Source organism: Biomphalaria glabrata, chromosome 8, assembly GCF_947242115.1.
Source record: "Biomphalaria glabrata chromosome 8, xgBioGlab47.1, whole genome shotgun sequence".
In the NCBI taxonomy this organism is placed as follows: Eukaryota; Metazoa; Mollusca; class Gastropoda; family Planorbidae; genus Biomphalaria; species Biomphalaria glabrata.
The window spans coordinates 10722954-10750492 of NC_074718.1; the positions used below are offsets into that span (position 1 = coordinate 10722954).

General features: G+C 34.4%; 1 protein-coding gene and 1 long non-coding RNA gene across 2 annotated transcripts in view; both read left to right on the plus strand.

Moving 5' to 3' along the window:
• LOC106061921 (transmembrane protein 272-like) overlaps positions 1-12055 on the plus strand; it is a 56603-nt gene extending 44548 nt beyond the window's left edge. The window contains exons 5-7 of the mRNA XM_056039738.1: positions 5520-5632; positions 7344-7525; positions 8537-12055. Coding sequence (XP_055895713.1) covers positions 5520-5632; positions 7344-7525; positions 8537-8684 — 443 coding nt within the window. The 3' untranslated portion in view covers positions 8685-12055. The remainder of the gene's footprint in view (positions 1-5519; positions 5633-7343; positions 7526-8536) is intronic.
• Positions 12056-13836: 1781 nt separating this feature from the next.
• Positions 13837-15435, plus strand: LOC129927875 (uncharacterized). The gene is made up of 2 exons (XR_008779530.1): positions 13837-14179; positions 15242-15435. It is a non-coding gene; the product is annotated as an uncharacterized LOC129927875 (long non-coding RNA).
• The last annotated feature ends 12104 nt before the right edge of the window (positions 15436-27539 follow it).

Here is a 27539-nt window from a genome sequence, read left to right on the forward strand (position 1 = left end):
GAACAACAGAATGAAATTCTATCAAAGACAAATGACAAAGAGAAAAGGAGAAAGAAGGTTTACAGATCTTTTGTGGTGCCCCAGCGATCCAGCAGACCAAAGGATAGGTGATAGGTGAATGAGAAGTTAGGTGTGAACCTGGCCTAACTGATGTCTTATAATGAATATCTAATTGATCTAATTGTTTTGTAAAGGGTCAATCTCTGATTCAAATCGTCAAGAAAAAAAAATTTCCGTAAAAAAAAAAATTCCTTGAGTTCAGTGTTGTATGAGTGGATGTGCAATGCAGTCAATGTGATAATCTGAAGAACTGCTTATTATTTGTTGTTTTAAATTATGCCCAACTTATATGCATACTAAATAAACTTTTTTTCAGTTTAAAAAAAAGAAAACGTTTTTTTGTGTAAATGTGTTAGCTAGTATGACAAAACTTACTTAACTTAGCAATACAAATGTAAAAAAAATAATATTTTTGACAAAAAATCTAAAACCATTTGCATAAATGTGTTATAGATATGGTACATCTCCATCCCCCCTACTAAAGAGTCTCCCGTGTTTGTTACTATTAATAGTGAATAGTTGTAAAAGTGGTGTATTTTTATGAAAAAACTGCTTGCATAATTGATTTTAAAAAATTAGACTTTTCTCTTTCAGAAAAAAAGTAGCCGTTGCATCAGAACTTTGAATTTTCTAAATAATATGATGTCGAATTTTCTCTATCTTTAATAGTTTACGTAATCTAAACGGGACGGACGGACGGACAGATATTCCACACTAAACTAATAGCGTCTTTTCCCCTTTCGGGGGCCGCTAAAAAAGTAATCAATAAGAAAATTAATTACACGTAATCCTTTTGTTTGATCCCAACAAGGGAAACTATTCCTTCAGTATTCACAGTTATGGCTAAATTTGTTGGGTTTAGTCCCCTTTACTTAGTGTTAACGCTATTTCTGCCTCACGCATTTTCCGATGAAGTTGATACTTGAAACAATTATCTATTGTTTCTAACAAATATGAGTCTCTAAAAAAATATTCAATTAGTCATTTAATTATTGGTATGAATTATTTTATTTGATATCGAATAAAGGAAATAGCTATTATTGATTGTTATAATTTTAAGGACGGAGTTCTTCCCCTTTAGATAAGCTTTTTTTTTTTTAAAGTTTTTTTTTTTGGTTGTTTTTTTGTATTGCATGTTTAGCCTCTACTTGCTTTAGTCAAATACTCTTTAAAATCTACTGTAAGTTACCCTTCAAACTAAACTATTGTGACACAATGTAATATATTATAGTATACAGTTAAATCATAATTGTGTGTAGTATAAAAGATGTTACTTATATTAGATAAAAAACAAACACAACGAAATAGTTTCCAGGTCTTTATTTTGCATCTTCCATGCTCACAAAAAGCCCTCGGGGTATTCTCTTTGTTTCCATTGTTTGTGGACCTTGTTAAAACAAAGAGACGCTGTTCTTCGTGTCTGAAAAACACAATAAGATGCTTACAAGAGTCAATTAGCGGCTCGCTCTTTTGGCTTTTAGCATCGGACATGTTGCTATATCACTTCCTATTTGGTTGACATCTTGAGGGGGAAAATATAGCTCATGTTTGTCTATCAAGGGTATGCTCTGGCCCTGGCACGTGTATCCGAAAGCTAACTTAGTGTCAACTCTCTCTGTCTGTCTGTCTGTCCGGCTGGTAAATAGTCACTACGCGTTATTTCTCCCATACCCATTCTTTAATCAAGTTGAAACTTTGTCCAATTATTCATTGGTATAGACAAGACATGTATCAGTAAACAAAAAAAATAACCAATTAATAAATTAAGTAAAGCAAGAGTAAAGTTACGCTCTCAGACCTTGTGGTCTATAGGACAGATGATGTAAATGTCTTCTGTTTCTTTGGTTTACGATTTACGAGGGTGTCATCTGGCCAGCACAACGACCAACCTCTTGTACTTTTTCCCAACTAATGTCAGGTACCCATTAGAGCTGGGTGGACTCAGAGGCGCCCAAAGATCCCAAAGATTACAAGATCCCAGCATTCGAACCTGGGACCCCACGTTCGGAAACCAAACACTTTACCGCTCAGCCACCGCGGCTCCAGTCAATAAATTACTGGTTATTTATTATTTTGTTCGATAACAACAAGGGAAACTAACTATTCAGTATTTACAGATGCGGTTAAATATACAGGGTTACGTCCCTTTAGATAACTGAACACGTTATTTCTGTAGTAAAACAATTATTTATTGTAACCACTAAAACATGAATCAATAAAAAAAATTAACCCATTAGTCATTTTACCATCACAAAAGAGATACAAGACACCGATAGCAAAGACAAACAGACACAAACACTCTTTTGTTCCCCTGGCAATCAAATCATTAAATAAGAACAATCTGGTATAGACTTTGTCACATGTAGGGCCTAAACTATGAGTGAGTCTGGTGTGAATGTACACTTTGGTTTTTTATAGTTATAATGTTTTTTGTTTGGTGTAATGCACAAATTGTAAGAGAAACTTCCATACGGATAATAAAGATTATTATTATTATTTCCTTATTTGTAATTAATTACTTTGGTTGTTATAAAAAGGTAAATAACTTCTGCATTGTTGATATATATATATATATATATATAACTGCAAGCAGTGCTTTTTTGTACAAAAAATAGGTTCCGGTACTCAGTGATTAGGTGCCGGTACTCAGTCGTTGATTGCCTAGCTTTTAACTACTAAAAATTAATTATATACCTTAAACTACAAGAAAAGTAATATTTAAAAAAAAAAGTGTCGTCACAAAAAAAGCCCTGACTGTAAGTGTGGAGTTATTCCCCTTAGATAATGTTTGTTTCTTAAAAGAAGGATTTAGAAAAAAAATATATACTTGCTTGTTTCTGTTTCAGTGGCTCTATGCATTGTCTTTTATCCACGTCTTCTTATGTTCTTTATGCAGTGCCACTTTCACTTAGAACAAAACACATGAAATATCTCTGTGTAGTTTGGATTTTGTTATTGGTTCTTGTTTATCCAGGTAAAGAAGATTATTGTGTAGAATTTCAGCTTGATCCGAAATTGGTGTGCAGGAGAAATAACGTTTACAAATTTTTTTACAAAACAGACAGATCTAAAATATAATATCGGATTTTCAATATGTTTTCAAGTTTTTTTTTTTTTTTTTTTTTTCAATTTAAACGGGATGGACTGGCGGACAGACAGGTCACACGCTAAAATTATTATAGGCTAGTAAAGTACAATAATGGTTGAGTGGCCATTACCGCTTGTCATCATATAAACGGGGCTAGAGCTCGAATCCAAACTCGAGCTGAGCTTTGTTGGATGAGCACCTAGCCCTTAAAGCAGCACTGTAACCTTCCCCCAGATGCCCCCTACCCCTAGAGGTCCACACACACACAAAAGGTTAGACCAGAGCGCACTGAACATGAACGATCCGCCAGTCAAAAGTAATAACAATAATAATGATCTAGACAGTATTAATTAATGGCCTCTTTATTTTTACAGAAATAACATGCGCGTTTTAAATGACACATTTCATTCTAGTTTAGAAAACATGGCATATATATTCTTCTAGATAAACCAAAACACAAACAAAAAAACTTAAGTGGGTAAGAAAAAAAGTGCGTCGATATATTTGCAGGAGATTGTTCTCTAGAGCTTCAGGCAAATATCTCCTCCGTCTAGAACAATTTACATTTTGATGAAGTTTTTTTTTTTTGTTATTGAATATCGCAAAGAGAATGGACGATAGATCCTCAACAGAATGAACGACGCAATTTGTGAAAGTGTCAGAAAATAATAGAAATGTCTTATTGAGGATAGAACTAAGACCGGGCCTCGTGTTTACACTGGACATATACAAGCTGCAATTATTTTATGCCCAAGTAGATTGAAACAATTAACCAGAAAAAATTGAAAATACTTTTTTTTAAAGACAATACCTCCTGATATAGCGTATAGATTGATTTTTTTTCACGTAATAACTAATAAATGTTAATTTAAATAACAATGCAACATTTTTAGATGAATAGAAATACTACATTTGACAATAATCCAATGATAGGGCTTTAGATCTAGACTTTGAAGACGATTAACATTAATATACTGAGTTCTTAAATCATTAACGCATTACATCCGGGAATTTCCGAATGCGATTATCTTATCAAGGTTGCAATATTCCTTTGACAACCCAAAATGACAATTTTTTGTCTATATATTTCAGGAGATTTTTTTCTTGAGTTTTCAAAAGATTGTAATAATTTCCGGAGATTTCCAGGACTCTTTCGTATAGTTTGCAATTTCAGGAGATTTCTAGTTGCTCCTGGTAAATCAGGAGGCTGCGGGAAATATGTTATAAGTTATAAAATGGTTTAATTTAATAACTTACACCTAGAATAAGCGCGGGTCCTTTCCAAGTGCGGGGCCCCCTGCGGTCGGGCAGGTTGCATTGGCTTAAGGCAAAATAACGGCGTATGCTACGCCGTGGGTCGACTAGTTCACTATAAACGTTCGCTCCCGTTGAATCATTTAGAGTTTGAAGTGTCGCTTTCTTTTATTAAATGATGAATATTCGATACCAAAATATTTTTAAAATTCTTTTTGTAGTCACCTCTCTTAGTTGCCCTGCAGGGATCTGCCAACTAACCATGCATACAAACGACATTCTTCGTCCTATATTTAACCTTGACATTGCTAGACTGTAGCGATTTCTGCTGTAATGCTTTACATACATCATTGATAACGTCATTGTGTGGCCGCTAGCGGAATGCCCTTTCGTCCCCGAGCAATTATATTCCATTTAAAACGTCATTCCCTAGATGTTTATAACTGTTTATTTCTCGCATGCAAAGTGACTATCAACCTTATCATTCTTTACTGTCACATTTAAAGATGCCGATCTATCTATCTATCTATCTATCTATCTATCTATCTATCTATCTATCTTATCTATCTATCTATCTATCTATCTATCTATCTATCTATCTATCTATCTATCTATCTAACTTTTTTATCTATCTATCTATCCATCCATTCATACATCCATCCATCTATCTATTTTTCCATCCATCCATCCATCTATCTATCTATCTATCTATCTATCTATCTATCTATCTATCTATCTATCTATCTATCTATCTATCTATCTATCTATCGATCTATCTATCTATCTATCTATCTATCTTTCTTTCTTTCTTTCTATTTCATTATTTATATTTGTACGCTAACACATTTTTCAGATAAATCTTAACTTTGAAGTCTCTTCAACATGTGCATTTCATTTAAATATGTCTCTAATGCTGTATAATTCTACATTTTTATTGTTTTAATTATATTTCACTATAATAACAACTATTCATTAAAATATAAAATGAATTGCTTTCATTTTGATATATATTCAGGTTTTTTTCCATATTAGAAAACTTTAAAATGAATGAGTAACTTTAAATATAAGATCACAATATAATTTTAGATACTTATTCATAATATTTCTTTTCTATTAGGTGTGAAATTTTTAGATGATTGCCCACTGGAGCCTAAAATTCCAATATTCCATTTGGTTGGAGGATGTTTTTGGTTAGTAAAGATTGGGATAACTCTGTGGCGATCAATTCAGGTAGCTCTTCAATGATTTTTAGGTATTTGTTTAGTCTCCATGTACGTCTCAATCAATACATCAAACTGACTTTCAAATAAAATAATGAAACATATGAAATCATATTGTTTTTTTAAATAAATGTATACAGAACCTAAGTGTTGTGGAGTGTATATCGTGTTTCTGGTGTAATTTTGGGAAAAGGTGAGCGGATGGTTTGGTTGTGTAGATTGAATACATTCTGAGGAAACCACAAGGGTGTCTGTCGTAACTCATGTAAACTGAAGTATTTTATAGTTCGTCCATCGTGGTTCGATGATGACCACTTTTTCATCCAGGGGGATGAGGGCTTTGCTATTTTAATTGGAGGGGATGACTAGTGACTTGCGCTGGAATTTGGATTTAAGTGAGGAGGATTCGCGCAACACGTCAACCTCACTCTCTCACCCTAAAGCCCATCCTTTTCCGGAAGCAAGATTTGGTCAAGACGTCCAGGGACGAGTCTTGGTGCATTGGATGACCAGAGATTTTTTGTGTGTCTTGTCCTGCTCTAGAGTGCTCCACAGCACTGTGCTGGTATTTGCCTTTCTGTCCGATATGTCTAGTTTTGTGACGTTACTCACAGGCCGCCAAGTCCAGACATCACATGCTAGGTTTGACAGAACCTCAGTGTACTGAGTGCCATGGACAAGTGTGCCATGGACAAGTGTGCCATGGACAAGTCAGATATCTTCTACCTGGTTTAGACGGCCAGTCAAAGCCGTTTCCGGGGTGTGGCCGCTGCGCATGCTACAGCTTCTGGGAGCCACAGGTGAGAGTTGGGCACCGATTGGGGACCAAGAGTGAGCCAAGCTACCCTAAAAAAAAGGGGGTATGACTGCCTATCCCCTGTAATAGACACTAAAACAACATGAGCTTCAATGAACACAATGATTTTATTAGTCTCTGTTTATGCTCTTTACTCCAGCCACTTGTTCTCTAAACTGACTTCCTTTTACACACAGTCCTGACACACTGCTGTTCACTCAACCATGTACACTCAAGGTCCACTGGTCATTTCATACACAGGCACACACACTGCACTACCAGCCACTCTAAACACATACACTTACTATCACACACAAAAGGTGCTACCCCTCCTAAACTGAAGTATTAGAATAGTAGAAAAAGTCAAGAGAATAAACTGAGATACCAGTGACAAAAAGACGTGTACTATCTGTTTCAGTAGAACGTGCTTAGTCTAGTTTAAATTATTAGTTTCTGTGTTTCTACTCGGCGTAAGGTCTTAGTGGCTAAGCGCTTGGCTTCCAAACCTAGGGTCCTGTGTTCGAATCTCACCGAGAACTGGGATTTTAAATTTCGGGATTTTTAGGGCGCACCATATTAGTTTGTACCAATCTTTATGTAGCACTTTATGGTACGCAACAATTCGTACTAAAGGTTTACCTATAGCTATTCAGTGGCACTATTTTTTTTAACATATTACAATATAAATATATAGGGCCAATATAAAAATATTTTTGTTACAGAAGACACTCGGAATATGAAAAATAGAAAAACATTTAAATAGCAAGCTTATATATATATATATATATATATATATATATATATATATATATATACATCGTTTATATTAGGTAAAAATGCTTGTATTTTAATTAGAAATAACAAAGTTTCCTTTAACTTAAATTCAACACTCATAACAGTCATGGGTCAATGTCTTTTTTTTTAGCAACGCCATCAAGGAAGCCTAGACAACTTGTATGATTCGGTCAGCAGTCAACGAGGCGTGACCAGTAGGACATACAGGACCATGGACGTGCTACTTTCCCTCTTCCTGCTAGCGTGGCACATACTGGGTACAATCTGGGTGCTGAGCATCTGGAGGCCAAAGTTCAAGGCCATGTTACATAGGTAAGAGATAAGAGGGAAAATCAAAACAAAAAGTAAAAAAAATAGTAATGAAATAGTATCTTTGAGGGAAATACCCACATTTACAGCCATATTTGGAAGCAAACACTTAATTAATTCCCACAGTACTTAATAAACTATGTGTTGACATCGACAATCAATAGTTGTGCAAAGCTTCAACTTAATCCGAGAATGGGAACTGGGGAAAACAACATCTTAAATATTTGTACCAGGCAGACAAGGTTAAGTTGACATAAGCTTTGTTTCAAAAATGTGAAACTATTATAAGCAATATTTTATTTTATCAAAACGACAGGGATTTCGTATTGATACTGAAACATAACATTGCTCAGTTCAATAAACAAAATTTAAAAGTTAATTTTTTAATTAAAAAATATATAACAAAAATCCATTTACCAGTCAGACGGCAGCACTGTTACAGACTTAACACACACATTTCCTTTATGGTCTTTGTTAAGAGCACTACAATGAATTGGGTTTTTCTTTACGAATATCGATTCTGGCAGTGTCAAATAATGAACTAACGGTAAAAGTATTAGCTTATGTTTCTCGATAATAATAATAATAATAATAATAATTAAAAATTGCTTTCAAGTCATTCTGTTTAAGAAAGTGTATTGCGACAGGAAAATTAGTAAGATAGATAGATAGATAGATAGATAGATAGATAGATAGATAGATAGATAGATAGATAGATAGATAGATAGATACATAAATAGATAGATAGATAGATAGATAGATAGATAGATAGATAGATAGATAGATAGATAGATAGATAGATAGATAGATAGATAGATAGATAAATAGATAGATAGATAGATAGATAGATAGATAGATAGATAGATAGATAGATAGATAGATAGATAGATAGATAGATAGATAGATAGATAGAGTTGTACTAATGTTTGCACTCTAAAGTTACTCATATATTATATAGTTACAAAGACCTTGCTCTCTTGTTCTGATATCTACTGCTTGTATCCCTCTGTCCAGACCAAGTCAGTGGTGTGAGCGGTCACTCTACTTCTTCAGCGTGGCTATCATCGTTGCCGTCTACGCCGTGGTCATCCTCGTGGTGCTGGGAATGTGCTGCTTGACCTGTATTTATAAAGCGAGCAGCAGCAACGGCAGGCATAGGTAGCAGCCTCGGAAAAGAGGAATACCCAACATCTAGCTCAGTAGAGACTTGTAGATATGTCTAAAAGACTTTGTGAGATACACACCAGTGTTTGGACGGATATTATGCCTTGAGATAAATGTATAATAAAACACATCCTTAAGAACATTGCATAGATCCTACAAAAACTATTAGAAAATCTTTAAAGCACTACAATATAAATATATATATACATATATATATATATATATATAGAGAGAGAGAGAGAGAGAGAGAGAGAGAGAGAGAGAAAGAGAAAGAGAGAGAGTCCATTGTGGTTCAATGATGACCACATTTTTCATCCAGGGGGCTGAAGAATTAGCAGTGTATTTTTTTTGCCTCTTCATGTGATCCAGATGGAGCTAGTGTCATTGGCCTTGCTTCTTTTCTCTGACCCTTTTCTACTGCCAGCTCTTTTCTCTTGCCCTTAGAGCCAGTTTACACAATGCGACGCCATGATGCTCTGTCATGTGCTTCTGTCTCCCAGGTAGCTGGTCAATGCTGAAGGCTTTCAGAGAAGCTTTGAGGGTGTTCTTAAAGCGTTTTTTTCTTTGTTCATCTTGTGAGCGCATTCCTTCCCTTTCAAACAGCAGACGTTTAGAGATGCGTAGGTCTTCCATTATGCAAATATACTCAAATCCTAAAAGAACTCATTAAAAAATGCCTCAAAACAACTCGAAAATTCTAGAAGGGCCAAAAAGGTTCAACAACAAAAAAAAAAAAAGATATTTTAAAAGATCCGAAACAAAACTACGCATTAATTCAACCAAGTGATTGTAAAAGAAACAAGAGGAAGCTTCAAAAACAGGACATTCTAGAGGAAGAGTCTCAGAGATTCTAAAACCTCCTTAAAGATCACAACAAAGCGACACAAACGTTTGTTGTCTAAGCTTTCAATTGTTAATGGTTAATGTGACAATCTAAAGATGTAAAATACAAAGGGATAAGGAAAATACCTATATTAATTAAACTTTTTTTTTAAATTTTATTTATTTAATAAGCGAAAAAAAATACTCCAATGTTTGTCATTGTGAAATGTATGAGGCAACATGTTTAGCCGAATTGTATCCTCTTAGTTACAAAAGGCTCCAACGGAACAAATGAATTTGACTGTGCAATAATTTCTTCTCTATATTTACCATTATTATAATGTATATACCGTTCAGAAAATGATAAGTTGTTTTGATCCGCGTTTCTTTATTATTTTAATCATGTTTTTTTTAAGCTTAAGTTTTGATGTTGTATGGATAGATGTATGAATAGGATCCTTGCATCATATGAATTGCTTCCCTTAGAAGTCCACTTTTATCTTCACATAAAAATAGTTTTCTCGTTCGAACGTATTATTACGCATCCGTAATTAATATTATATAATTTTACTCTACAAAGGGAAGTTTTAAAAATCCAATGCAAAATATTTTTAATGTTTATTTTTTAGTCATTTGCGTACTAAACAGACAGCATCAAGCTACAAATGCAATAGATATTGCACAATTGATTAGAGTCATTTTTTTGTATAGTTTCCCTAGTTCTCCTGTGATGTGATTGACAATGTCTAAAGATATACGATCGAGAAAGTAAAGAAATAAAAAAAAAGAAATACTATTTATAACCCATCTGAAATTATATAGATTGAGAAAAGGCAAAGCAATAGTCTCTTAATTGCTATTGTAATTTACCAAGCTTTGGGGTGTCTTATGCCTGTTCGATTTGAGATATAGATCCAACATTTAATAGTGAATTCAAATGCTTCGATCAATCAGCCGTATTGAAGGTGGTGGAGCTTGAAGGCAAATGATCAAATGTTTTGAGAGCTTGATACTTAAGAAACAAATACATGGGCTGTTTACCTTTATTGGTTATTAATTATTCAGGTAAGCTTTTTAGATTTCCCGTCTAGCCGAGCCGAAACCATTCACAACATCTTCTAATGATAGTGTGTAATCAATAAAGTAATTTAACATTGGTAACTCAATCTGTCTGGTTGTGTCATAACACACAAGATGGATAATAAATAATGCAGTCCACCTTTCACATCATACAATGAATGCAGCATTATCTCCCTTTCAATGTCCTGTCCTCATACGCCATGTTTTGATATTTAAATAATAAAACTATCAATTTGAAAAGGTCGATATGGCACAAAACATAGGTGAAAAGGTAATATTCATTATCTTTAACAAGAAGTGCCTTACCTTTTTTTTTTCGACCAAGGGGCCATATAAATTTGGAACGCTCGTGACACGGGCCGCATTACGAAATTCTTATCCCATATACAAGAACTAATCCGTAAATGTGCCCTTTCTTACATAGCGCTATTACAGTAGGAAACAGTTGCCCGAATACTTCATGAAATCCAATTTCTGTATAGAGTTAAGAGTCTCTAATTAACATGCAGCCTTAAATTAACACATGGATGCGCGAATGACGTAATTTTCTTATTCTTTGAAGGAAAATATTAGAATAGCAGATGAACTTGGCATGACCCGTGGTGGTGAGAAGCGAAAGGTGCGTTCATAAACTACAGTCTCCGCTATGACTTATGGGATATTTATGGCAAGTTTCATAAGGTTTGATCAAAAAGACGTTGATTTCTACTAAACAAAAAAATGTATAACCTTACATTCCTACTTTAAATATAAGTAGAGAGTTAGGAGTAGGAATTTGATGATGTAATTGTCCAATCATTGTCGAAAGTATGTATTCACTCCTTATTTAGTGTTTCTATAGATTGACACTAGCATGTGGCTGTTACTAGAAAGTAGTTGTGTACATCTTGTTGTAAATAAGTCTATTACTGCCTCTGATGATACATACATAATAAACATAAATTTACATGAATGTATCTTCATTTGTTTCAGCACCTAGCTTCACTTCTATATTTACTGACTCTGTATATCATTACTGTAATTGTAGTATATAGTATTTTCTAGTCCTGTATTCTACTTTATTTACTTGTCCTGTATAATACTCTTTTTACTTGTCCTGTATTCTACTTTATTTACTTGTACTGTATTCTACTTTATTTACTTGTACTGTATTCTACTTTATTTACGTGTCCTGTATTCTACTTTATTTACTTGTACTGTATTCTACTTTATTTACGTGTCTTGTATTCTACTTTATTTACTTGTACTGTATTCGACTTTATTTACGTGTCCTGTATTCTACTCTATTTACTTGTACTGTATTCTACTCTATTTACTTGTACTGTATTCGACTTTATTTACGTGTCCTGTATTCTACTCTATTTACTTGTACTGTATTCTACTCTATTTACTTGTACTGTATTCTACTCTATTTACTTGTACTGTATTCTACTTTATTTACTTGTACTGTATTCTACTTTATTTACTTGTACTGTATTCTACTTTATTTACTTGTCCTGTATTCTACTCTATTTACTTGTACTGTATTCTACTTTATTTACTTGTACTGTATTCTACTCTATTTACTTGTCCTGTATTCTACTCTATTTACTTGTACTGTATTCTACTCTATTTACTTGTCCTGTATTCTACTTTATTTACTTGTACTGTATTCTACTTTATTTACTTGTACTGTATTCTACTCTATTTACTTGTCCTGTATTCTACTTTATTTACTTGTACTGTATTCTACTTTATTTACTTGTACTGTATTCTACTTTATTTACTTGTACTGTATTCTACTTTATTTACTTGTACTGTATTCTACTCTATTTACTTGTCCTGTATTCTACTTTATTTACTTGTACTGTATTCTACTCTATTTACTTGTCCTGTATTCTACTTTATTTACTTGTACTGTATTCTACTCTATTTACTTGTCCTGTATTCTACTTTATTTACTTGTACTGTATTCTACTTTATTTACTTGTCCTGTAATGTACTTTATTTACTTGTCCTGTAATGTACTTTATTTACTTGTCCTGTATTCTACTTTATTTACTTGTACTGTATTCTACTTTATTTACTTGTCCTGTATTCTACTCTATTTACTTGTCCTGTATTCTACTTTATTTACTCGTACTGTATTCTACTCTATTTACTTGTCCTGTATTCTACTTTATTTACTTGTACTGTATTCTACTCTATTTACTTGTCCTGTATTCTACTTTATTTACTTGTACTGTATTCTACTCTATTTACTTGTCCTGTATTCTACTTTATTTACTTGTACTGTATTCTACTTTATTTACTTGTACTGTATTCTACTTTATTTACTTGTCCTGTAATGTACTTTATTTACTTGTCCTGTATTCTACTTTATTTACTTGTACTGTATTCTACTTTATTTACTTGTCCTGTATTCTACTCTATTTACTTGTCCTGTATTCTACTTTATTTACTTGTCCTGTATTCTACTTTATTTACTTGTCCTGTATTCTATTTTATTTACGTGTCCTGTATTCTACTCTATTTACTTGCTCTGTATTCTACTTTATTTACTTGTCCTGTATTCTACTCTATTTACTTGTCCTGTATTCTACTTTATTTACTTGTCCTGTATTCTACTTTATTTACTTGTCCTGTATTCTACTTTATTTACTTGTCCTGTATTCTACTCTATTTACTTGCTCTGTATTCTACTTTATTTACTTGTCCTGTATTCTACTCTATTTACTTGTCCTGTATTCTACTTTATTTACTTGTCCTGTATTCTACTTTATTTACTTGTCCTGTATTCTACTTTATTTACTTGTCCTGTATTCTACTCTATTTACTTGCTCTGTATTCTACTTTATTTACTTGTCCTGTATTCTACTTTATTTACTTGCCCTGTATTCTACTTTATTTACTTGTCATGTATTCTACTTTATTTACTTGTCCTGTATTCTTCTTTATTTACTTGTACTGTATTCTACTTTATTTACTTGTCTTGTATTCTACTCTATTTACTTGTCCTGTATTCTACTTTATTTACTTGTCCTGTATTCTACTCTATTTACTTGTCCTGTATTCTTATTTATTTACTTGTCCTGTATTCTACTTTATTTACTTGTCCTGTATTCTACTCTATTTACTTGTCCTGTATTCTACTTTATTTACTTGTCCTGTATTCTACTTTATTTACTTGTCCTGTATTCTACTTTATTTACTTGTCCTGTATTCTACTCTATTTACTTGTCCTGTATTCTACTTTATTTACTTGTCCTGTATTCTACTCTATTTACTTGTCCTGTATTCTACTTTATTTACTTGTCCTGTATTCTACTTTATTTACTTGTCCTGTATTCTACTTTATTTACTTGTCCTATATTCTACTTTATTTACTTGTACTGTATTCAGTAATTTATTTAATTACGTTTCTTTTAATACGCTTTTTAAATTGGCCTTGTATTATTCAGTATCGTCTGTCCTAATGTCTGTTCAGGTCAACGGCTCAAGATGAATGACGAGGATTACGCTGTATCCCAGATGGAACTGCATCCCTTGTTGGTCACCATTTTTTTCCTTCGACCTTCCGGCAGCTTCAGATGTGTCTAGATTGAGCTAGAGGTTAACGTTCAGCTAAATATTTACTTTGAGCTAAATATTTACTTTGAGCTAAATATTTACTTTAAGCTAAATGTTAACTAAGAGTTAAATATTTACTACGTGTTAAATGTTAACTTGAAGCCATATGTTTACGCTGAGCTAAATGAGAAACAAAACAGGATCCAGTGGACTGACATATGGAAACAAAGATAGGGCACTTATCGGGGATGAATGTAAGTCATCGTAACCTATTACGGTCCACACAATGTTTTTTATAAGGGCATTGTAGGCTCCAGAGTTTCTAAGGGCTTTGAAGAATGTAATACAAATGAGAAGAAACTTACACAATTTTCAGATTTTGTTGTCATTGATATTAATTGAACACTAAGTTTAGAATCCAAATTTACGTAAGAAAATTTCGCTAAAGCAAGTCCTTAAATTTATTATTATTTTGTGTGTGTGTGTGTGAAATAGTGTTGTCGCGATAATTTTAAAGTGTATTGTATACTAGGAAAAAGTTCTTATTGGAGTTAGAAATGAAAAGGAGCAGGATATATATATATAAAAAAGGGCCAATATTAACGTGTTTTTTTTTCACTGATCATGCTAAAAAAACATTGGAGGGTCTAATTAAGTGTTGTAAAAAAAATAGGCAGAACTGGCCAATGATATTATGTGAGGGACATTTAAGGTACATATAGCGCAGGGACGTCTGTAATGGACGGATCGTTTTAAGATCATTTTGTATTACGTAAGACGCGTCTGTCGCCAATTTTTATTTTCACAAAAAGGTTTTTTCTATAAATAAGGTTGCAATAGTCGTACGAAAATCGACCATTCTGAGAGTAAAAAGTCCAGTAGAATCTCACTAGCGGAGACGTTTTGAAATGTCTTCTTCAAAACGTTTTCAGTCAATATCGTTGGATACGCCACTCACAAAAAAAAAAACGGTCTACATTTTGCAAGGTCTTGTAAGAAGATCAAACGACGTCTCTTACATAGAATATTTTAATTTTTGAAAATGGTAATGGTGTAATTTTACTAATACTCAGATATGGACTGATAACTACAACTTTTTTTCAGGCCTCCTTCCAACATTTTGTCAGGGCGTCGCGCACCTTCTAAAGAAGACCTCTTGCCTCTATCCCTCTAGGTAAGCGCGCCCTACAGTTTGAGAAACGTTGCTCTATTGATTTATTCGAGTTCTGTTGTAGGTGAGAAACTCTCCTGACATGAAACAACGATTGTATTGATATAATAAATGACTGAAATATGAATTGTGTTTATGTGTTCATTTCAATTTTGTTCTTGTAATGTAATGAACTTGACCCAAGTTGTAGACTCAAGATATCGGCGTTTTAAAATACTCAATAAAATAAACAATAGGAGTTTGTGTGTGTGTGTGTGTGTGTGTGTGTTTTTCAAGTCTGCATTTCTGTAGATTTTCTATTCTCTTTCCTAACATCATCTACTGTTTTTTTTTCTGACTCTTCTCTCTATCCACTTTCCTTGTGAATGTGCCTTTTTTTCTGTCCTCCTACTCTTTTCTGTCCTACTACTCTTTTCTGTCCTCCTACTCTTTTCTGTTCACTCTCTCCCTCTGTCTCTAGTTAGTAAAGTTCCCGTTCCAGACCTTGTGATCTATGTGGCAGATGATGTAAAGGTCATATGTTTAAGTGGGTCCCGCGTTTAACACAACGACCAACCCTGCATTCGAACACGGGACTCTAGGTTTGGAATCCGAGCGCTTTACTACTCAGCCACCGCGATACCTCTCTCTTGTCTTCTATCAATAAGCCGTTCGCTTTCTGCCTTGTTTCTTAGACCTCTGTCTCTGTCTCTCTCTCTCTCTGTCTCCGAGGTCTCTCTTTTCTTTCTATACGAATCCCTAGTCTTTTTTCTTTCTTTTACCCCCGCCCCTCTCTTTTTCTCTCTTTAACATCATTTTTTACACATCTGCAAAGCTTATATCAACTCACTCTGTCTGTCTGTCTGTCTGTCCGGTAAAAAGTGTGTACACGTTATTTCTCCCACACCCATTCTCGAATAAATCTGAAACCTTGTTATATTATTCTTTGACATAGATAACATATGAGTCAATTTTTAAAAATGCGACAATTAATTACTGGTAAATCATTATTTTGTTTTAATAGCAACAAGAGAAATTAATACTTCAGTATTCACAGATATAGTTAAATTTGTTGGGTTTAGTCCCCTTAAATAATTGTTACCGCTATTTCTTATTCAAGCATTCTCCGATCAAGTTGTTACTTTAAACAATAAGTTATTGTAGCTAAAGAAACACGAATCAATAAACACAAATTCTCAATTAGTCAATTAATTATTGTTATTCTAACGGATGCATGTGTACGTCAGATGTAGTTGAAGTATTTCTAACGATGATTATTTATCCTAGATGCATGCGTACCTTGTTGAGTGTATTAGGGTATCAAGTTCGGTACATAACATCCGCCACAACAATAACAGGTATCACAGACTCAATGACCAAGTTGACTCAAGGTGAACTTCAAACAAACGTTTATTACAGAATGGGCCACAGTCTAGTCTGCCACTATAGAACGATGTTATCCCCTCACGAGTCTAGCGGTAACAGATTCCTAAAAGTCAATCTTAACCTCTAACCCCAAAGTCTATGTCTTCATTCTAAAATATCCGCTCACTGTCAGTACATAAAGTGCGCCACCCAACTAACTAAACTAGCTATCTAACAGTATTTAATTTTTTGTTTGATATCGAATAAGGGAAATAACTTATACATTATTGTATAGTTTCAAGGATGTTCTTTCTCTTTAGATAATATTTGTTCTTTTTAAAAGGATATTGTATATTTTGCTTGTTATAATATTGAGACCTGTAGTTTTTTTTTTTCATTAAGTCATTTAGTTGTCAATATGTTTTGTTTATGTTGAGTAATATCAGGGCAAAGAATATGTTAAAAGTTTATTATCAATTTTTAACTACTAGCTCTTTTCCCGTGTCGTTGCTTGCGTGGGGTCGCTGCTGAGTGCACAAGTGTATGTAAACTTCAGATCTTTCCATCAAATATTCAATCAACGCATGACATGTAGTCCTCCTCACCACTACTGTTAACACTTTCTGTGCTAGCGGTGTATTGATCAGTGCAGCCATTTTACATCCGCACGTCGAGCGTCGACAGTTCCTTTCTTTCTTTTATTTATTGCTTTAACAAAGGGCGATCACTCGTGGGGCCATTGTTTGACTTCTATTGTAAATTACAACAATGAAATTGTAAAGTCTCCTCTTTACAAGACTGAATTGTCTTATGAGTAGGTAGTGTGGATTCACACAAGTTGAACTGATCAACGGCTGGAAAATGTATTGTACAGTTACCAGACTTATTTGAAGAGTATTATTCAAACAGTTATGCTACAAATTGATAAACAATGGCAATAAAACTACTCCGACAGTTCAAATACGAACGACTATTGTTACACACAGTAACGACTATGGTCAAAAAACTTGCTGAAATATTGTTTTGAGTCGTAATGACCAATAGCTTGCAAGAATATTGGTTAAACTCAATAATGATCAATACCTTAATAGGATGTTGTTTTGACACTTATAATGACCAATGGATTGCTAGAATGTTGTTTAGGCACCATAATGATCAGTGGCTTGCCAGGATATAACAAATGACAAACGATTTGCATTTATGTATTGTTGAGACTTCAATGTCATAAAGCTTGCAAAGACACCCAAATGTTTAACAGCCTGCAAGGACACCCAAATGTTTAACAGCTTGCAAGGACTCCCAAATGTTTAACAGCCTGCAAGGACTCCCAAATGTTTAACAACTCGCAAGGACAACCAAAAGTTTAACAGCTTGCAAAGACACCCAAATGTTTAACAGCTTGCAAGAATACCCTAACGGCTAACAGCTTGCAGGACGTGCAATATCTTTTTTGCCATTGACTCTCATTTTTTTTTACGAAGCTTGTATCTATTTTTTTTAACATATTTGCTTGGTTTGGTATTCTGACACTAATAATGAACCTAATGATGAAGAAAAAATAATCTAAAATTCTAAACACTACCTGAAAAAAAACTAGGCAGCCAACATGACCCCTCCCCCCTCCTCCATAAAATATATATTTCATAAGCACCATTAGGAACCTTTTTAGAAATTATTAATGTGAAGGATAAGAGGGACAACTCCAATGGGTCAGTCGTTTTACTGCAATATTCTAAATTGAGAAGAACACCTTTGAAGGGAGACAACAATAAAGGGAGACAACAATAAAAAATTTCTTTCCTTTTTTCATGAACTTGGAATGTGGCACACTAGAAAATACCTATCAATTTTTTACATTGATTAATTATAATAACTTGTATACGTAATTTCCGATAACATACATAGGTTGATAATTTTATCTTCTCCTGGTATCAGTGTTGGAGGTAAATGATGTTTGATACATTAGTGGACTATATTAATTCCCCTCTTCAGACCTTGCGATCTATAGGGCAGATAAAGTGAAAGTCATCTATTCCTGTGGACCACGATAAACTTGGGTGTCATGTGACCAGCTACCTCCCCCTCCCCCAACTGGTCCACAACTGAGATAGATCCATAGTGTACACAGCATGCTTTACAAAAGCAATTTATCATAAAAGATATGCCAGTCAAACATGAGCCAGGAGAAACAACGTTTGTTATCGTGAAAACATGTTATACTATTACGACAAATGACAAAATAGTCAGAACTAAAAGTTACCTTCATCTATCCCTTACCCTTGAACTGTTGGGACACCACACATGGTCTGTCGACCGTTTCCATTCATCTTTGTCTTTTACTAAAATATTTCCTTAGATACGCCTGACCATTCTTTGATGTTGTCTTCCCATCGATTTCTCTGTCTGCCTCTTCTTCTTTTTCCTGGTACTGTTCCCAGAGTGAAGATCATTGTGAGCCCTGAGGACCTTGTGATATGGCTAGTTTGCATTTTTTGACAGTGGTCAGCAGGTCATTGTGGGGGCCCGATTGTGATACTGTTCCTAGTCTCCTTCTTTGTTCTGCGGGTAGATGCGTAGGGTTACCTTCACGTAGTGACGTTATCAGACACACACAAATGTAAGCTAACAAAACAGTTATTACATGAACACGTCGAGAGTCCTAGAATTCATCAAGCGACAAAAGTGATAAGGGACATTCAGATGTAGATGTAGTAACTCATAATAAGTCATTGAATTGGATATTAAGCTATACAATAAGACTAGCGCTACCCACCGACTACGCCCGTTGATTTTGTTTCAAGGCTATATATTAGTTTCTTATTACAGCTTGCAAATACTCACATAATATTTGGGCTGTTGCCTCCACCTCTTTTTTTATTGCCCTTTCAATAAAACTGTCAGCAGTTCAACAACCCCCTCCCCATTCGCCTAGAGTATTCTAGTATACGTTACGTTTAATGGAGTGTTAAAACGTATGTAGATCGAATTACTCAATTTAAATTGTGCAAAAACTATTTAAACACACACACACACACATATATATTTAAATGTATGTGTGTGTGTAATACAAAATTACTTGCGATTACAGATTTGAAGCACCAGCCTTCTCGCACTCCACAAAATGAGCAAACCGGGTGTTATTAAAATCTGTGGAAATTACTCTCAAGGTGTAAACGAAAATATGACTATGTGATTTTTAAATATGGCGCATTAGCTTGAAAAGTTTGGGTCGAAATTGCTAATAGAGAATCGTTGTCCATAAACTTTTATCACTGCGGCTTCCATCGTGAAAGGTGTTTAGTTGTTATAGGCACAGAGAAAGTAGTAACTGGTTACATTTTCATGCTTTTTCGTTCACTGCAAGTGAGAGCACTAGTAATATGTCAGTACATAAGGGCTTTGGCGTATATATATATATAAAGAGAGAGAGGGAGAGAGAAATAGATAGATAGATAGATAGATAGATAGATAGATAGATAGATAGATAGATAGATAGATAGATAGATAGATAGATAGATAGATAGATAGATAGATAGATAGATAGATAGATAGATAGATAGATAGATAGATAGATAGATAGATAGATAGATAGATAGATAGATAGATAGATAGATAGATAGACAGATAAATTATTGTCACATAGTGCTGAGCTAGATATGTAGAAATGTTGTTAGCATAGAATCTCGAACATGTATTGATTATTTGATACATCGATGTGTTTGACCGAGATTAGAGAACCAGCTTTGAAATACATGAAACCACTCTTAACTGCATAAAGTATAAGTCTGTCACCAAACACATCTCAATCCAGCATTGTTACCTCCCTTGAGTGGAAGCTAGCGAGATTTTGTATTATTTAGTAAAAACCAAAAAAAAAATACTTAGTTGCCAAGAGGTTTCTGTAAACAAGATTGAGAGTGCAATGTGTACATTTGAGGCTGATATTGGCATCAGGGTTAACATGTGAGCAACAATAAGTTGGAGATACATTTTACAATGGGTCCATCGAAAAAAATATTGGTTATAGGAGAATGCAGAGATCACTAAAGAAGAAAGGCGAAGTCCTAGTGTAGCAAGAGGATGGTATAATACTTGCGTTTGGGACACCAAGGTTAGATACATCCACTAATTCATATCAGTTTTTTTAGGATGCTTGTAGGTACATTTCTCGTTGGCTAATTATCCATAGGAGTTTTACAGTACTTACAAAAATTACTGGAACTACTTGCAAAAATGTAAAATACAAATTACATTTTGTTGAACGTTATTAGAAATGATGTTTATTTACATGATGCAGTGGCGTAGCTATGGTGGGATGTTGGGTGGGGAAAATTTGAAAATTCCCAGGGCTCCCATTTGTGGAAGGACCCCAAATGAGTGTTAATTTTTTTTTTTTACATTAAATATTAAATATTATGCCATTATCTCATGTCATGATGTCGAATGTCAAAATGCAGGGGCCCCTAAAGAGGTCATGCCCTAGGGCCCTCGAATAATGGCAAATCCCTAACTACACCACTGAAATGACTATCTAATTAGCAAGTTTTTATTTGATAAACGTTAACTCCAACTAAGTAGGCTACTTCTCTTGACCATCTACTTGTACTGACTTCTTTCAACTAAATACTTGAATGCTTTTCTGTTGAAGTAATATACGGTCATTCATATACAACCTTACATCCGGTCAGCAAAATGTGGGAAAAGACTTTTTTCTTTACTGTCTAAATAAAAGACGGCTCTTGTTTGTAACAGTCAAATACACAAAATGATTTTTTTATAAGCAAAAATATGTTACTAAAATATTATTTTTTTTTATGTTAAAATATAACAAATAGCATCTTTGTAAAACTGACCAAATCACTTTCTGTCACTGCTTCAAATAGTAAAAGCCTAACTTCTTCATGACAAAAAATGTAAAAAACTTTTACTGGCAAAGTAAAATAGAATAAAAACTTTCATTAATTTTGCAGAAATAACAAATGGGTTGCCTCTCATGGCCTTATAAAATGTATTTCCCCACTGGATAGGACCAATATAATTTGAAATGAATAAGGACATTCCATCTTCCGATTCCAGTGCATCTCTGTATCTAAAGTCCGCATTTGAAAGATGTCACAGAAGTGCATGGGTTGGCAAACTTACCTTCTGTGTCTATATAGTAATGGCAAACACATAGATATGAAGGGAGGTGTTTAGATTGGCGTTAAGTGTCATTTAGTTTAAACTTTAACTGCTGACACAGTCTCTCTCTGTGTTTTGTTTTACTTCGGCAAACATATGTTCTGTGACTATATAAGATAGTAAAGTAAAGTTCCCTTTCCAGAACTTGCAAATCTATGGGGCAGATGATGTTACGGTCATCTGTTTCTTTGGGCAAAGGTTAATGACCAGGGTGTCATGTGTCCAGTACAACGACCAACCACCTTTACAATCCCCATTTAGTCATTTAGTTTAAATTTGAAAAGCAGACACTGTCTCTATCTGTGGTGTTTTACGTCACGAGGGACAATCTTTTCCCTTTGACTTTTCGCATGTGACTAAAAGGCCTATTCTTAATACGTGGTTGCAGCCACAGGTTGAAATATAGAGAGACAGTGCTTGAAATGTCTGTAACCAGGGCCGGTCCTACAGGTTGCGGGGCCTTATGCGAAACGGATTGCGCGGGGCCTAATTTGGGTTGTGATAAGGATAATAAGGGAAAAATAAGATTTTGTATTAGAAAAAAAATTCGTCTTTGCTTTTTATTCATTCTTTACTAAGTACAAAATCACTGTCAAATTAACTTTACGAACCATCTACAGAAGATAATAGTTTTCCAACAAAAAGAAGATAAACATTCAGATTTGCATTTTAGAATTAAGAAAGGATTGGCGTTTTCCATATTGAATGACACACCGAAATGACAATTTTGTCTGTTTTAAGGAGATTTGCATCCGTTTTCAGAAGATTTTAATAATTTCAGAATATTTTCATGACTTTTTCTTATATTTTTTAATTTTAGGAAAATTCCAGGAAACCTTAAATAATAAGTTAAAATGGTTTAATTTAATCATTTACACCTAGAATTCGCATCGCGCGGGGCCTATGAAAGTGCGGGGCCCACTGCGGCCGCGTAGGTTGCAGTGGCCTAAGACCGGCCCTGTCTGTAGCTTGGTCTAAATATGGTCTACTTCTGGCTGCCTATAAACTTTGATACACATATCGAGTTGACAGTTTGGCAAAGTATTGTCTCTGCATCGTTTTATACATTTTCACGTAGACTGGGATTTTGAATTTCGGAATTTTTATGGCGCCCCAGAGTCCACCCAACTCTAATGGGTACCTGACTTAAGTTGGGGAAAGAAAAAGCGGTTAGTAGTTGTGCTGGTCACATGACAACCCGCTCGTTAACCTTAGGTCAAAGAAACAGATGACCTTAACATCATTTGACCTATAGATCGCAAGGTTTGAAAAGGGAGCTTTATTTTTTACTACAGTCCATGCAGTTGTAAATTGTCGTGTCAAATTGTGTCTATTTAACAAAAAACTATTATTACAGATGTATTAATTCTATCGTTTTAATACATAGTTACTTTGAAGTAAATCTGTTATAATTGGTGTTCCATTAGTTTTAAATTAAGTTAGTAGTATTGATTATATAAAGCTATTGATCTATTTTTCTTAAAATAAATAATGGGATGGGTGGCTTACTTGAAATACTGTGCATAGAGAGAGTTTTATTCGATAAAATGTCACCGGCCTAATAATAGATTCTGATGTCTTCTCTTTCTTCTTGAATAAATGTGTGAATAATTAAAGCACCATAGCTTCATGAATATTCTCAAAGCGATAACATTCTAGTTCATGATATTGTCATGAGTTTTCTTGCGGCACATAAGTTGTGATGCTTCAGTGAGATAGACATGATTCTAGGAGCTGGTCTGACTTCAACACTGACCTGTGCTTGGCACAATTTTAAATGTAAGAGATTTAGTTTGTATCTATCTATCTATCTATCTATCTATCTACCGATCTATCTATCTATCTATCTATCTATCTATCTATCTATCTATCTATCTATCTATCTATCTATCTATCTATCTATCTATCTATCTGTTTGTCTTTTCTTTTTATAACAACATTGCTTCGTTACGTCAATACGTGAGGCCGCTATTTTGCAGGGCCGGCCTTAGGCCACTGCAACCTATGCTTCCGCAGTGTGCCCCGCACTTTCATAGGACCCGCGCTAATTCTTGGTGCATAAATTATTAAATTAAACCATTTTATAACTTATAACAGATTTCCCGCGGCCTCCTGATTTACCATGAGCTCCTGGAAATCTCCTGAAATAGCAAAATATACGAAAAAGTCCTGAAAATATCCGGAAATTATTAACTCTACTCGCCGTAATTATATTTTCCACGTTTCGACCGAGTTCTTCATTTTGCTCATTACTATTTCTCTACCTTGTTATGCTTAAGCTTCAATAACTTTGTCGTATGTAAACAGAAAATGTTTTATTTGGTCTAGAGTTAAAGGTGAATTCATGCTCTCTTTATATAACACAAAGTCAAGTTTATAAAATTCAACATTAGCTTTTATTTAATGAGGTCAAATCAACGATGGTGTCGTCAATTAGGAGAGAGAGAGTTAAAATCTTTTGAAAACTCACACAAATCTCCTGAAATATATAAACAAAATTTGTCTTTTTGGGGTGTCATTCAATATGAAAACGCCAAACCTACGCGCGATAAAAAAAACGGCATTAAGCGATGCTCGTAATTGTGGAATCTAGTGAAAGAAGCTTCTCGCGCCTCAAACTGATGAAGAATTACTTGAGGTCAACAATTCTCAAAGACAGATTGAAACATTTGGTAATTCTTGCTATTGAGCGTGATCTATGTAGGAAACAGAATTCTTATGATATACTGTATGGCATCGCTACACGCAAGGCTCGTGTAAAGAATGAATACAATGCAAAGACGAATATATTGTCTAATACAAACTCTTAATTTTCACTGTTATTCGTATCCCTACCCAAGCTGGGCCCCGCATTGGGACCCACAATGGTTAAGTCCGGCCCTGCTATTTAGTGACGGGTGAATTTAGAGTAGATTACTTGTTCTCTTTCCATGACTTCTTGGTCTCAATGGTTAGCTCCGGTCCTGCTATTTAGTGACGGGTGAATACTACTTGTTCTCCCCCTCCCCCTTTTTTTTTTCGCCTCTAAAATTACGTGTGGTAACTCTAGTCCGTCCGACTTGCAGAAATAAAAGAGTGATCTTTCCATTACTCGATGTCCAAACTCTTTCTGTCAATTATTTTGTTTAGCTCGACGTTCATGCAAGTTTAGTGCGCTTAGTTCAAATCTCTGTTTTATACATCTAGAGTTGGGGGGGGGGGCATTTGGGAGCAGGTTTTCTTGCCTCTTTAGGTGCTCAGCAAATAAAATTCAGCTCGAATAGGGATTCAAACTCCATCCCTCTAGATAGATGTAATGAATTTTTGTAGAGCTGTGTTGTCCACAGAATCAATTCGCTTTTTGTCTGACCAAGTAACGTAACATCTTTTGTTGCTTCTTTAGAAATCCATTAAAGGAACGCAGTGTTTCAGAGCATCCAAACTTAATCCAAGGAAATGAATATCTTTGCTTTACTTCTTGGCGTCCAAACTGTTAAGCCATGTTTGGTATTATACATAGAGATTCACAACGCAAATCACTTGTAAAATTCATAAGAGTAGTAAAACAGCTTGACTAGAGAAAGAGCTATCAGAGTGAAACAAAGCAAAGTGAATAATGAATAATGACCAATAACTACTATTCAACGACTTCTGAATAAAATGACAAACCATCCCGATATTTCGCTTTATTTTCCGCATATAGTTCCCCCCCCCCCCCCCAAAAAAAAAAAAAAAAAAAAACATGACTTCCGGTGTTTCGGTTGACCTAGCACCTTGACCAGGCTCTACACGCTCGGTCCCCGCGATGTGCAACCAAGCGAGATAATAGGTATCCAAGCGGTACTTGCCACTTATCCACACAATTCACAATTAAAACTATTAAAATCCCTGGTTGATCCACTCGTCAGGATTAATAACTAGGTGCTCACTTGGAAACGGTTTTGAAAGTTTCGCGTACAACCTGGGACTGACTTTCGACAAACAAATGTTTAATATCACTTTATAACAGTTCCTTTCTCATTTTAAGTGACATATAACTTTCTTTGATGCTAAATTTGCCAATTTAGACAGGTGTGCAGATGATTCTCTTTCATTTAGATATTCATTGACTTATCGGCTATAGACAATGTTAGACTTACACACATCTAGGATCTAATAATCAACAATCAACAGAATCATTAAATGTACATGTAAAATTGAATAGGAACATATTTAAGGTATTTTTTCTAGGTTATTTTCTTTCTAAATCTTTCAATTTGATCTTCATTTTTAGGAGAGATCTCCATTGCCTTTGAGAGAAAATATCATGACTATGAATTAGAATGTACTATTCTATATTTACTATTGTTTTGTGTTTTTCTGCAGGTAAGAAAGATGTTTCTGTTTTTTTAACTGAGAATCTATGTATAGCTTATATAGATGTTAACAATGTTAAATTATAGACTTTAGATTAGTGTTTAGCAGAGTTTTAACAGACATTACATCAACGCGGTATTATATTGTGTGTTTATTCTAAGAGGCTACCGTGGGTATGTTATTTGGTAAGCAATACAAGCAGTGGCGTAGTTAGGGTGGTGGGGAGGAGTGGTAAGAATTTTGAAAATTCCCCAGGGCCCCCCACTTGAGTGTTTTTTACATTAAAAATTAAATATTACGCAAAATGCAGGGGGCTCCCATAAAGGTCAAACCCCCAAACGATGGAAAAGTCCTAGCTACGTCCCTAAATACTCCGCCCGTTTCCATTAAAATATACATCTTATAATACCTTATACATATATACATCTTATATTACGTAATACATAATACATTTTTTTGACACTAGTTAGCAGATTACAGTGGGGTCCAATAGCTGTATTAATCCAGTTTCTAATCTCTTCAGTAGTGACGCGGGCTTTGTAAGTGACACTTAGGATTTTAAATATATATTCATAACTGTCAGATTATTGAATACATATGAATATTAACAATGTAATAATAATAGCAATATCTTGACGCGTAGGACGTAATCATCTTCTTTTTTGAAGTAACGTCTGTATTATATAAGATAATAAATCTCCGAATCCTGAGGTATCAAGTCTTTAGTTAAACTATCAATACAACAGTATCAGCAACATTTTCCACATGATCACGTCTCATCTTTTTGTATCGACAGAGATAGGGTTGTAGTTGTTGATAGTTTGTAGTTCATAGTTTCTGATATTCTTTCTGAAAATATTGAGACATGCCTTTTTACCTCCCTGAGCGGACCACTTTTGGGGGCCGATTCTGAGTTTGTGTTTCCACACTAACTGTCTTTGTAACATTGTATATAATCATTATTATGCGTGCAAGTTCTGTTGATTGCGGGTTTAATACTAATATTATTATTGACTTTTAAGTTACTTGTAACACTATTCTCCTTTGCTTACCAGCGAACTCAAGCGGTCTTTACGAAGGAAGGAGTTTTGTTGTCATGTTTCCATATCACGCAATGTACATAGCGGCTGGTCCAAAAAACTTAGCGTATCCACATCTGTATATCTCTCCCACGACAAATAACAATGTAACGGTCAACGGTGAGTTTCTACCAACGTTTGCAATAGGTCTAGCCTGTTATCCTTTTTTTAAGGCTTTTTATGAAAAACTTTGTGAGTATTTGTCAATGTATTTACGACATACGTTGTTTTTTTTTTGTTAGTGTAAAATGTAGATATATAAAAGTTATATAATTTATACTATAGATTTTTT